Source organism: Camelus bactrianus, chromosome 4 (genome assembly GCF_048773025.1).
Source record: "Camelus bactrianus isolate YW-2024 breed Bactrian camel chromosome 4, ASM4877302v1, whole genome shotgun sequence".
Taxonomy (NCBI): Eukaryota; Metazoa; Chordata; class Mammalia; order Artiodactyla; family Camelidae; genus Camelus; species Camelus bactrianus.
This window is the reverse complement of record NC_133542.1, coordinates 32532487-32545294: the sequence shown is the minus strand read 5'-3', so window position 1 is coordinate 32545294 and position 12808 is coordinate 32532487. Positions and strand designations below refer to the sequence as shown.

General features: G+C 42.1%; 1 protein-coding gene across 7 annotated transcripts in view; it reads left to right on the top strand.

Annotated features, from left to right (window-relative positions):
* SMARCA2 (SWI/SNF related BAF chromatin remodeling complex subunit ATPase 2) overlaps positions 1–12808 on the top strand; it is a 164626-nt gene that overhangs the window by 27705 nt on the left and 124113 nt on the right. For all 7 annotated transcript variants that reach the window (XM_074361638.1, XM_074361640.1, XM_074361639.1 and 4 more), the window contains exons 5-8: positions 1733–1988; positions 8415–8541; positions 10425–10598; positions 11686–11859. In XM_074361638.1, coding sequence (XP_074217739.1) covers positions 1733–1988; positions 8415–8541; positions 10425–10598; positions 11686–11859 — 731 coding nt within the window. The remainder of the gene's footprint in view (positions 1–1732; positions 1989–8414; positions 8542–10424; positions 10599–11685; positions 11860–12808) is intronic.

Below are 12808 nucleotides of genomic sequence, written 5' to 3'. Positions count from 1 at the left end.
TGTTTGGGTCTCTCTCTGCTCCTCAATTTTAAGGGTTCTTCAACCAGATAAGAATGTCTCTGTATTTATGGATTAAAGAAGGCTAGCCGTGTATGTATTGGGTCTAGTTTGGAGTCATAAGCTGAAAATTACTAGATTCGGAACCAGGGATATCAGACATGCTCTGGATAACTTCCTTTGACTGTGTGGTTTTAGAAATAGTGACTTGAATGAATAGGTATACCTCAAGGAGTTGGCATAGACTTCTACGTGGACATATACAAGCCATAATGCTAAAGAAGAAGGTGCCCGGAGTAAGTGAAATGTGTACTATTGCTCTGTTATGGATTTTATTGATGACTTATTTAAACTTTGAAAGGAGGACAAACACGTTGAGAACTGAATTTAAGGTAATTAGTACAATATTACCTTGGTAAGACCTGGATTTTCTTTTCATTAAAGGTAGTGGGTTTTTTAGACCAGTAACGCTACACCCCCCCCCACACACACAGTAGTTTCCTAAGCAGTTTGTTCTAATTCTTCACATTCTTCCTGTCAAAATGTTTGCTCATGGCCATCCTTGCATTGTTATTTGAGCCCGTTTCTGAATGGTATTTGCTGGAAATTGAATAAATATGTCTTAATTTTTCATAATGTATGTCTTTGTATGGTTAATTATTAGTCGCTCTGAAGTATAGAGATGATTATTTTTGTTACCATTTAATAATTTTAATTTTTCACAGAACGGACAGAGAAAATACTTGCAAGGATGCCTATGCAAGGTTTTAGCATCTGCTTACTGAGATTTTTTTTTTTTAATTTACTAAGTCCTCTGGTGGCATCACTAATCTTATTTATAATTTTGAAATAAGTAAACATTCACCTGGAGGAGAGATGGAATATTTATTTTAGGTCCAGACCTAGCAATCAGTTTAAATGTATGAAGTTTAATGTAGAAAATTGCTTTAAATTAACTTACCAAGTGCATTTTGATATCCTTAATGATTGCATATTCCTTTCTTCTGATAACATGAGAAAAATGCTCTCTTAAATCTTTGATAGTTTTTATTAGGTGGAATAAGCAGATTTCCCCCCACCCCCCACACTGAATGTTTTGAGAAATACCTTCTAACATGTAGTAAAAAGTTTGTTTCCTTGATGCACTGATTAAGCCTGAAATATACTTTCTAGGTCGTTAAAGAAGGTGTGCCCCTTTCAGTTCACATCAGGGACCCGGCGAGCTGCTGTCTGTATTTGTGAAGCACGAGTCTAACAGCAGGGCTATTCCTGATTGGGAGGCAAGGGGCTTGTGCAGTCTGCAAAATGTGGTTTTGGGATCACACCCAAATGGCATCTGATGGTTGGGTGTCTCCCTTACTTTTCCAGAACTCTGAATGCACCTGCCATCCTTTTTAAAAACCCACTGAGGCCTATGTTAAAAGCTGGCGGCCCATTCCATGATCAGTTTGTTACCTAAGTGTCAGTTTTGGGCCGTTTGGCCGGTGTTCGTCGGTGAATGCCATTTCCCCTGGGAGGGATGCCAGGTTCTCTTTTTCTTTCTTTCTCCTTTCTTTCTCCCCCCCCTCCCCCCGCTTCATCATCCTCCTTCCTAGCCTCCTTTTCCCTTCTCTTGAGATGTTTAGTTGTCCCCATCGCCGGGCCATGGTGGGGGTGGGGGGGGGCAGCAGGCAGGCCAGGTGGGGGCCTGGCTTGCCTTCCCTCCAGAGCTGCCCATGTCACTCTTGTCCCGCAGGCCCGGGGCCAGAGCTGAGCGGCCCGAGCCCCCCGCAGAAGCTGCCGGTGCCCGCGCCCAGCGGCCGGCCCTCGCCCGCGCCCCCTGCAGCAGCACCGCCCCCTGCGGCCGCCGTGCCAGGACCCTCCGTGCCGCAGCCGGCCCCGGGGCAGCCCTCGCCCATCCTGCAGCTGCAGCAGAAGCAGAGCCGCATCAGCCCCATTCAGAAACCGCAAGGCCTGGACCCCGTGGAGATCCTGCAGGAGCGGGAGTATAGGTAACGCACCCCGCCCCGCGGTGGGGATGGGCAGGTCTCGCTGCCATGCCCTTGCAGGCACCACCAAGCTTCGGGGGTCCCGTGTCTCCTGGTGGTGCGGTCATTCTTTTCTAGGGGACCGGGGAAAGGCCTCAGGAGAATTGCAGAGGCAGAATACTCAGGCTTGAGGATGGTTTTAGAACCAAGTCACAGGAAAGAGTTTGTTTGCCACTGGGTTGAGGAATGAGGGCCCTCTGGGGGGTTCCAGGTTGGCAGGACTGTAACTTTCACTTATTCAGTCAAAAAAGTTTTATCCACCCCTATAGCATGCCAAGATCAAAAGCCCAGCCCAGAGTTCCTAGAGATGCAAGAAAGCAGGCATCCGGCACTGAGATTATACAGTGTTTTGTCCTGGTTTGTCCATTTGTCCCTGACTGGTGACTATGAGTGGCTCAGATGTTGAGCGCATCTGTTGGCCTGACTTTCAGGAACAACACATCTCATGATACTGTATAACGTATTCTTTGACTTGTTAGTTCATACATTTGTTGGTCTGTGGCTTGGTCCAACTTTTGGAGTAGGCCCTATGTGAGTGTCTTCATATGGGGTCCTTATTTAAACTCTTACTCCAGAAACGTTCATTTGCACCTGATTAGGCACATTTATCTAAGTCAGGGATTAGCAAACCTTTTCTGTAAAGGGCCACAGAGTCTCTGTCATAACTACTCAGCTCTGCCCTCCCACTGTGAGCGCAGGCACAGAGGATAGTGGGCTGGCTGTGTTCCAGGGAAACTGTGAGAACAGGCTGCAGGCGGGGTCTGGCCTGCTGGCCGTAGTCAGCAGATCCCTGGTGTAAGTGGTTAACGTCAACCAAAAGGAGAGTCCGGTAAGAACCGAGTCAGGATAAAACAGAGCTAAGACCGAGGTTTTGAGAGTTAGCCAGTAAGCAGGCTCTACCGCTAGCTAGCTCTGTTGCCTTCCTCCAGTTAACTCTCTTTTCTGTTTCTGTGACTCAGTTTCCTCATATGTTAAAAGAAGGTATTATAGTGGCTCTTGTAGGGGGAAAAGAACGTGATACAAAGACTTCCAATACACGTTAGCGATTATTATTATTTCCAAAGTATGGTTTAATTTAAAAGAAAATTAGAGGTTAAAAATTATAGGGAATGTTAGTAAAGAATGTCTAGGAACCCTTTACAAAAATTACCTTAATCTTGGAAAACACATGACTCATCTGTTATTATATTAAAATACTAAGTTATCAGCTTTGAGAAATACTCTGAGAGAAATCACAGTAACTTACCATTAAGTGTGTGTAGCTTTTTGGATGAAGAATATAACTTGACTCTCACTGCTATTACTAATCCTCAATTAAGAGCTTTTATGTTGCTGTTGCCAGCTTTTCATGTATCCCTGGAGAGCTCGATACCCATCATCAATTGATATTTCAGTGTTGATAGGCAGATTCTTTTGGGGGAATAATTGCTGTGTGGTATGAAGTCAAATATTAGCCCTAGGTACTCATTTAGGACAAAAAATCTATTCATATACAGTCCTTTATGTTGCTATTGAATAAAAAAAGTCAGGAGGATTTTTTTAAAAGACAATAAATGGGACAGAGGGGTGGGTATCACCTGGTTACTCTAAAAATTCTGACTTCCTAAGAGCTAACATTTTTTTCCTGCCTTAAAGGTACACAGTTACCAGTCCCTTTGTTAAATCAGTGAACTACCCTCATAATGTAGACCTTCTCTATGTCTAGAAATACATCTGAATTTTTTTTTTCTTTCTTAAGCCTGTATTGCGTTGTGTGTGTGTTTGTGTGTCTTACTGACTCCTAAATTTTATCATTTTGATGAGAATTTTATTTGCAGGCCTTTCTTGTAATGAGCTCATTTTAGTCCCCTTTTGGAAAATGATCTTCATGGCTGGTCTCCCAAAGTATGTAGTGTGAAGCTTTTGTACTCCACACCTGTATCAATTAAAAAAAAAAATGAATGTCCGTATCTTTTCAGTTATAAGCATTGCAGAGTGTGGTGGAATGGCTCTTCTTCATATTATTATTACTTGATAAACGTCTCCTCTTTTGTAAAGCTGCCTGGCTTCTGAAGTGATTGATCTGGCAACTCCGGGTCCAAAAAGCTGGTGGGTCTTCTGGCCTGAGTTTTCTCATGGCTGTCTTTGGAAGAAGCTTAAGCTTGCCCTGGCAGGGTTTTGCATGGGCCTTCTTATGTTCTTTAGTTATAGTGCAATGGCTAACTTCTGCCTATATGAAGATAAATTGTCCAACCACAGAGATTAGTTAAATGTATCCCTTAAAAAGGGTTAGATGAAGGCCTTTAGGCATTTGTAAAAGACAGTTAAAAAACTCTCTTCCTTCTTGCCCCTCTTTGAGAAGCTGGCTTACTAACCTTTAGCACTGTTAACTGGAAGGGTCCAGTGTATCTGTCTCTCTTGATCGAGGATTTTGAGCAAGGTCTTTAAAAAAAATCTCTTTAATATCATCAACTTGGTTTGAGCAAAAATCACCTGTCAGAAATTCTTTCACACATGTTCGTTCCCTTGACTGTTGTAGTCTAATTTCCTTTGCCTATGAAAATTGAAAGGAAATTGTCAGAATCTTACTTTTTTTTACTTTTAAGTCACCTTTTCATAAAACCAGAATTTTGACAAATTGACCTTTATTTAGTAGTAGCATAAATACGTTTCTGCAATATGAACGCTTTGCCTCAGATGTGCACCCGCTCTTCGGTTAAAAACATTTTGTTCTCATTTAAATTGGATCCTTTCCTGTAGGCCATCTTTTCCTTCTGACGGAACTTGACTTTTCTCTGTAGTGAGTGTCAGTGCCTGTGTGCGCGTGTGTGCTCGTGCGCGCGCAGTGTTTTGGTGCCGAGGCACACGTTCTTTGCCCTGTCGGTACACGAAACGCTTCAGTTCTTCCATCTGAAGTCTGAGGGTTGGTCAGAAGTGCTCTAGGAATTATCACGTTGGCATGTAAATTAATTCTACACATGTTTGCATGAAAAATAAATAATTTCCTATCCAAAGGCGTTTATTTGAGAAGAGCGTCTTTGACTTAGGTGAGCCGTCTTTGGTAGCAAGTCAGAATTTAGTGTGAAAACAGCAGTATAGCCTCCTTGCTTCAGGAAGCAAGCATAGTCCGCTTCCTGTGTTTTTTGTCCTGCCCTCGGCTCCGTTACAACCCTGAAAATTCCTTCTCAAAAATTACCGAGCGCTGTCTATCAGCAGAGTTACCAAAAGTCAGCCTCCCTCTCTCTCTTTTAAAAGTGTCACTCAGCTCCTTGAAGGAACAAAATGTACCGGTGTCATTTTCTGTTCAAATAACTCTCCTACAGGAATCATAAACTTCTCCTCTGGACCTGAACAAATATCTGTCGCCTTTAATGGAACTCTTTTTCTTGCCAGAACCGTAACCCCTCTTGATTTACTGTTCAATCTGTATGAAAAACCTGAGTGACCTAATTCTGCTTCAATTTTCTGTTCTCGTGAGGACACTAAATGAGTCTCCTGCAGTTATGCAGTATTACATCTGTTGTTGTTTCAGGAAGTTTAGACTCCTGTATCTCTTTATCGGACTACCCGCTGAATCCCATTGATGGGAAGATGAAATTGTCTGGAGAGGAGCATTATTTAAGATGAAGATTCCTATTAACAACCACCACCACCATCACAAAAAGATAAAATTCTCTATGTAAAAAAGGTGCCCCCCCCCACCCTGTACCTTTGCTACCCCGACTTCCCACGCACTGAGTGGAACGCGTAGGATTTTACTTGGGATCTACCTTTCCTCTCTCCTATAGTTTGTATGTTTGTGCTTTGTACTGCTCGCCTCCTTTGCATGAAAGAAAGCTGCTTTTGTGCTGGGGAGCCTGAGATTCACTGACAAATTGCTAAGCCCTCTGGAGAAGCAGTCATTTCAGGAAGAGGTGTACAGCTCCCCAGCTCCCCACCCACTCCCATGCCCAAGTCACCCAACTGCGCGCCACCTGTCCCTGTCCCCACCTCCCGCCTCTCTGTCCTCCTCCCTCTTCTGCTCCCCAACTCCCACCCATCCAGTTCGGTGTGATTTAATCTACACAGTCAGCCCAGCTCTCCTAAGATTACTTATTTAGTCCTGGTTCCATAGCCCTTTAGAAAATTGAAGAAGCAGCTATTCCTCTAATGTAGCCCCTGACCCACTTTGTCAAAGAGAGGAAAACGCAACAGCAAGGGATAGTCTGAGCTCTGGGGTATTCAAATGAGACAGGTCTGCAATAAATCTAGAACCAAGAAAGTGGAATAACCATATCATTGGCCCCTATCTCACCCTGCTATAATATTAAAATTTCCTTTAGTATGGCCTTAACTCTACAAAAGTAACATTGTTTCAGTTTAGGTTTTTTTTCCCTTTAAATTATATATTTGAAAAAAATCTATAATAGCTTTTTCTCTTAATATCCTTTTTTAAGGGACATCATCTGTCACTGTATTTGGGGATTAAGGGCTATGTGCATATTTAAGAAACTGAATTGGATAAATGAGGTAGAGGTTTGTTTCACGCAGGGAGAATTGAAAAACCACGGTAAGAACCCCATGAGTATCAAAAGTAAAAAGGAATATGGAAGAAAGCTGGGGTAGTTTGGACCATTTGACCAAGAGAGTAAATTGATGAAAGTTTATTGTTGTTGCTTAAACTAACATGTTTTTAGTTTGTTGCATGGTTAAACCATTTAAAAACTCTGTTGTTTGTGTTGGCATACATAGTTGAAATAACACACAATAACAATGATAATCCTAATAATGACACATTATGATGATAAATCATTCAGTAAATCAGAATTAATAGCATGTATATACCAAATAAAACAGGAATCGTTCATAATATTATTTTTAGTCAAATTAATGAAAAATGATGCATTTCCCTTACTATCACTTTTAAAGTTTTGAAAAAGATGACATTTTCTTTCTCTACCAAAGCAAAACACTGTATGTTTTTTAAAAAGCACTCATTTTGCTATTTGGGCTGTATGAAATATTAAGATATTTTGCAGCATCTAAGTCATAGAAAGCTTTACTTTTTCGTATTAGTATATAGCATCATAAAGATTGACAAAACCATAATACTAATTTTGAATAGAATCTTTAATTATTGGCTTTTATAGTTGAGGTCCAAGAGAGTTTGCAGTTAGAAAGTATTTTAATTATGTGCAGTATCGTTGTAACGGGGTTGGTGTCGGGCAAATGAAGGTTCCATCCTTGGCTCTTTGCTTTACTGGCTTCGTGAAGTCCACATTTCTTATCTTTGAGCTTCAGTTTTCTCATCAATAAAGTGGGACCACTATTGCATTTACCTTGTAGTGGGGTGTGTGTGTTTGTGTGTGTGCATGCGTGAGAGAGAGAGAATTAAATTGTGCTTTAAATGCACCTAACTTAGTGCAGTTAATATTATTTTAGTTTAACTCACTACCTTTTACTGTTCTTCCTTTGTTGAAATCTATTCCAAGATAGTTTTGCCTCAAATTGGGACGTGGAGGGGGGGAGGATCATTCTAAAAATAGATTTAAATGGCATATAATTATTTGTAAGAATGGGATCCAGGTGAACTATAAAACCAGTTTCTATGGCTAACAGGAATTCCAAATGAATGAAGTGGGGTGTCTTTTATGTTCTATTCTGCCCTTACTGGGGGGGATGTACTTACAGTTCTGTTTTTTTGATGATGACCAGAATGAGAACCCATAATCCTTTTCTAGAACTCTTAGTTTTTAAATACCGTTCACTTTACTACTTCCTGCTGCCCCAAACCTGATTTTTAAAAATGCCTAATTTGCCTTTTCTTTTCTCAAGCAAGCACTGCTCGCAGAGGAAGTGGTTGTGGTTGGCAGGGCTCCCTCTCTCTCTCTCTGAATGTTTTGGGCTGGCTGATTTCTGTGGCCTCAGCACCGAGAACTGCTCTTGTTCACTCAGCTTTAACGGCTGTCATCAGCAGCATCTTGGCAAAGAGGGTAGATGGCCCCGTTGCCTTAAGAAAGACTCAAAGTCAGAAAGAAGGCTCCGTTGTCTCCACTCTGCACTCTTGCTGGCCGGGTGTCTGGGAGCAAGTCAGATTCTCCTGGCTCTCATTTCCTCTCTCTCTCTTCAGAGGGAGCCACGGGGCTTGGCTTTCCTCCTAGATGTACCCTGAGCTGTCCTTCCTGGGCGTTAGAGCGAGGTTGTGAAGAAAGCCAGAGTGTTAAGTAACATAGAGCACCTGTCTGCATTGATGCAAAGGTAGCTTTTCTCTGTTTAACATCAGATAATCTAGTTGGGCACCAGAAATCGGCCATCAGTATCTGGAATATGTTTTGCCATGAACTTAAATTTAGGATTGTTGTCTATCATTTAAGACTCGATTGTAATGTATATTTCCACCTCCCGCCTCCCCCATTTTCTTATCTCCTTTAGGCTCCAGGCTCGCATAGCCCATAGGATACAGGAATTGGAAAACCTGCCTGGCTCTTTGCCACCAGATTTACGAACCAAAGCAACCGTGGAACTGAAAGCACTTCGGTTACTCAATTTCCAACGTCAGGTAATATCTTTTTCCCGGTGCATCTGAGATGTAGGAAATAAACGTAATTGTTCCAGGGTGTGATCTGTGTGTTTCCTTAAGTCTGTTCAATATTGTTATAAAGACATAAACTTAGTAAAAGAGTGTATCCTTTAGACTGGTAGCGTAGAGCTAAAAGTAATGAAGATGAACTGCTTATTATTCTATTTTTCTCTTCTCTGTACCAGAGATATTTTTTTTCTCCCGTATTATGGTTTCCAAAGTCAGAGTTACAGCCTTTTGTTACTGTGGATGAAACCTTGAGAGCAAATGGGATAGCTCGTTTGCCTTTGTGATTTCAAAGAAAAACAAGACAGTGATAGATCAGAGCTTCTCTGTAAACAGAGGTGTAACATCCTAGCCATGAATATGAAAATCACTTTAACAAATATGAAAGGCACTCTACTAAATTAATAGCCCATCATTTATAGAAATACGTAAAACTGTGTTTTGTAACTGTTGGTTATTCATTGGAACCTGCGTTTGGAGCCTTTGATCCCATCAGACCCCAAAATGACTAATCAGTAAATTAGTATCTATTGTTCTTGCTCGGCCTTGGCAGTCACTGATTAATAAAGGCCAGCATAGTGGTCTGGTTTATAATTGCTAAATCAGTAGGAGACCAGTGAAATGAAGTAGAGCTAATTGGCACTTTGGAGAGTTTTGCCTTCTGAACCCCAAAGCTGCAGGTCCCCTCGTCATCAAATGGCCTCAGTTAGCCAGAGGGGAAAAGGAACATTTCCTTGCCAGTCAGATGGGCTTGTTTGGTGATGGTCTCGGGGCGGGCAAAATGAATTATTAATGAATGCAAGTAGTTTGGAAGTATTGGATTGCGTGACTTGGTCTGTTGGAGGATGTGACTGAAATCACAAGGCCACTCCTTTTGCTGTTGTCATATGAACTTGGGAATACATCTGCCTTATTGGTTATAATATCACGAGAGGGCATAGTGGTGGTTAGGGGCTACTTATTTGGCCATAAATTTGTGAGAGTAGATTAGAGCTTAAATTAAAAACGAAAAAAAAAAAAAAAAGGAAAAGAAAAAGAAAAAACTTTCTGCATCCCATTTGCTTCTTTCTTATAGGTAACTTCATAAAACGCCTTGATAAAGTGATTAGTAAGAAGCATTTTGTTAAATGAATATTAATCAAGTATATTTCCAGATTCAACCGAACTCTTACTTTAATGCACGTTTCCAATCCCCCACCCTCTGCAGCCACACAGCGTACAATATACATGAGATATTATACTCATGATAATCTAGGAAAAGTCCATGATATAGTGAAAAATATGAGTATCTTGCAGAGAATACCACTGTTAGGAGTGGGAGGAAGTCCAAACGAGTATTTCCTGTCTTTTATATGAGATGATGAAAGAACATTGTTTGAGTACCTGCCGCTACCACCCATGAACAGGAAGTAATTCTACCGTTCTTTCTGCACAGCCTCTTTAATGTTAATCATTAAACACAGAGAGAACGTGAACAGGGCACTTAAAATGAAGTAAAAAAATTTCAAAAGCTTATTAACTAATCAATACCATTAGAATAATTAAATAGAATGAATTGGTTTATTTAAAAACCAAGACAACCCCCACTTTTTACTTATTCATTTATTTATTTACTTACTCACTGTTTATAGTGCTGTCCTTGCTTTTTATCTGAATTGTCCGGAAAGGACACTTAGACCAGCCTGGACAATACTGGCACCGTTTAGTCCCTTCATTTACTAAAAGGCCAACCATGATTGGGAAGCTCGGGGAGTGGAGTCCCCATTCTGCTCCACTCAGTGGAAGCAGGGCACGGGGCGGGGCACAGGGGTCCGGCCTCCACGTGAGGAGGTAGCTGACTGCTCCCCTCTTGACAGCTGAGGCAGGAGGTGGTGGCCTGCATGCGTCGCGACACGACCCTGGAGACCGCGCTCAACTCCAAAGCCTACAAGCGGAGCAAGCGCCAGACCCTGAGGGAAGCCCGCATGACGGAGAAGCTGGAGAAGCAGCAGAAGATCGAGCAGGAGAGGAAGCGGCGGCAGAAGCACCAGGTATCTGGGCCTGGGCCCTGGGTGCCCTCGCGTTGACAGAGGTGCCCAGCGAGGTAACCGGGCGGAGTCAGAACCACTGAGAAATGGACCACTGTGGGCGGTGGGGGCATCACAGAAAGGATCCTGGGAGCTTACACAGACCGACCACCCCACTTCATGGATGAGGGAACAGGCCCAGGCAGGGACGTGGGTGACCTGCCCGAGGTCACACAAATGGTCCCTAGTGGGATAAGAGGGGAGGAAGCTGCTTTCTGAATCCCAATCAGGTGTCATATCCTAACCCTGTGGGATGCTGCTGACTGGGCGGGCAAAGGTGGGTTTCCTAGAGCAAGATCCTAGGGAAGAGGGAACTTGGAGAAGGAAAGAAGAGGACAAACAGTTATTTTTATAACAAATATAAATATAGTATCCTGGGCTTTTCAAGGGCCCGGTTGGAGGGTTCACAGGGGCAGATATTTTAAAACATTCCTTTCTAGGGATTTGGAAATACTTGAGGTAGGATCTGATTGTGTGTCATAAGCCTATAAATTTTGTTTGTACTTAATTTAGTGCCTTACTTAGTTTTGTTTTGTTGGATTTTAGTGTAAATAAAGATACACATTTCCCCTCCTTTATTTATAAAGTGGGTACAAATCATGTACGAGGATTTTAGCTTCCTTTAAACTTATTTTGAGTCATAATTCTAAGGTATTTAAGTTAGAGCAGAGGAAATACTGCTTTTATAACGTGATTCTCACTGGAAATACCCACCTCCCTCGGGTTTATTTGAGAGGGACTGGCTTTCCATCTTGGAGCTCTCTCTCACTCTTTGATCTTTGCGTTTTCATGTGACCATACCCTCAAGGTCTGAGAGGCTTCTCTTCCACACGCTGGCACCAAAACAAACTTTGAGAGGTTATCTTTCCCACCGCCCCGTAGCCCACAGCTCGGCTCTGGAGACACACCAGGGCACCTATCCCAAAATAGATTCTAGTCTTGCATTGCTACTCAGTACTCACTGAGAGTGTTCTTGGACTGTGTTGAAACCTCACATCATGTTGGGAACTGAATTTCAAGCCTTCTCTTCTCCCCGGTTTGGATCCTTTAGGAATACCTGAACAGTATTTTGCAACATGCAAAAGATTTTAAGGAGTACCATCGGTCTGTGGCCGGGAAGATCCAGAAGCTTTCCAAAGCGGTGGCAACTTGGCACGCCAACACTGAGAGGGAGCAGAAGAAAGAGACAGAGAGGATTGAAAAGGAGAGAATGCGAAGATTGATGGTAAGGGGCTTGCCTCCAGGAAGCCAGGATGCTCCCCTCACATCCATCTGTACTGAGAATGTTGAACATGCCATAGCAGAGGGAGAAAGTGAAGTCTGCTTATCAAATATATTAATCTGCTCCTTTGAACTTCACAGGGGTGGAGTAAAAATATCTTCTCTTCCCTAGACAATGCTGTGCCACAAATCTAGGGGTCCCCCTGATGAGTATGGTGTTCCCATGTCCTAGGGTGGCACTGCTGTTCAGATGGTAGCTTCTCGCATAAAGGCAGGTACTATATTTTGCAAGAGTTTTAATAACTAGATCTGGAAGGGTGGAAGTACATTCTTTTTAAAGTATTGCCCCTTTGAGGCTAATGACACAAGTTGTTTTGAATGAGTATCTCATTAAGTCATGTCTTAGAATCTAGGAAGTTCTCTTGTTTTGAAGCCTCTGCTGCTTATCTTTTGTTAATGGCAGAACTTTTTCTTTAACAGTGTAAAAAAGTGATTTTCTTTTCTTTTTTGGGGGAGGGGGCTGGGTAATTAGGTTTGTTTACTTATTTATTTCAATGGGGGTGCTGGGGGTTGAACGCAGAGCGCACACTCTACTACTGAGCTATACCCTCCCCTCAAAAAGTGATTTTTAAGTTAATTTTGAAATGTTGCTCTTTTTGGTTATAGCCATGTTATTATCAAAGGCTCATGGATCATTTTATTTCCACTGTTACTTTTTTTATTGCATATCCAAGTACAGAACGAATTGGTTTCTATCACTGGCCTGTGTATTGGGTTCTGTTGACTGTTTATTTTCAGAATTGGACCTCAGAGCCGTGGATTTAGAAAAGTGTTTGTGGTATATATATTGATAGGAGACATGTAAATTCTATCTGGGATGTAATGCTTGAGTATTGGTGAAGATAAAATCATTAGCCTCAGCCCATAATTACGTCGCTGGAAAATTCCAAGGG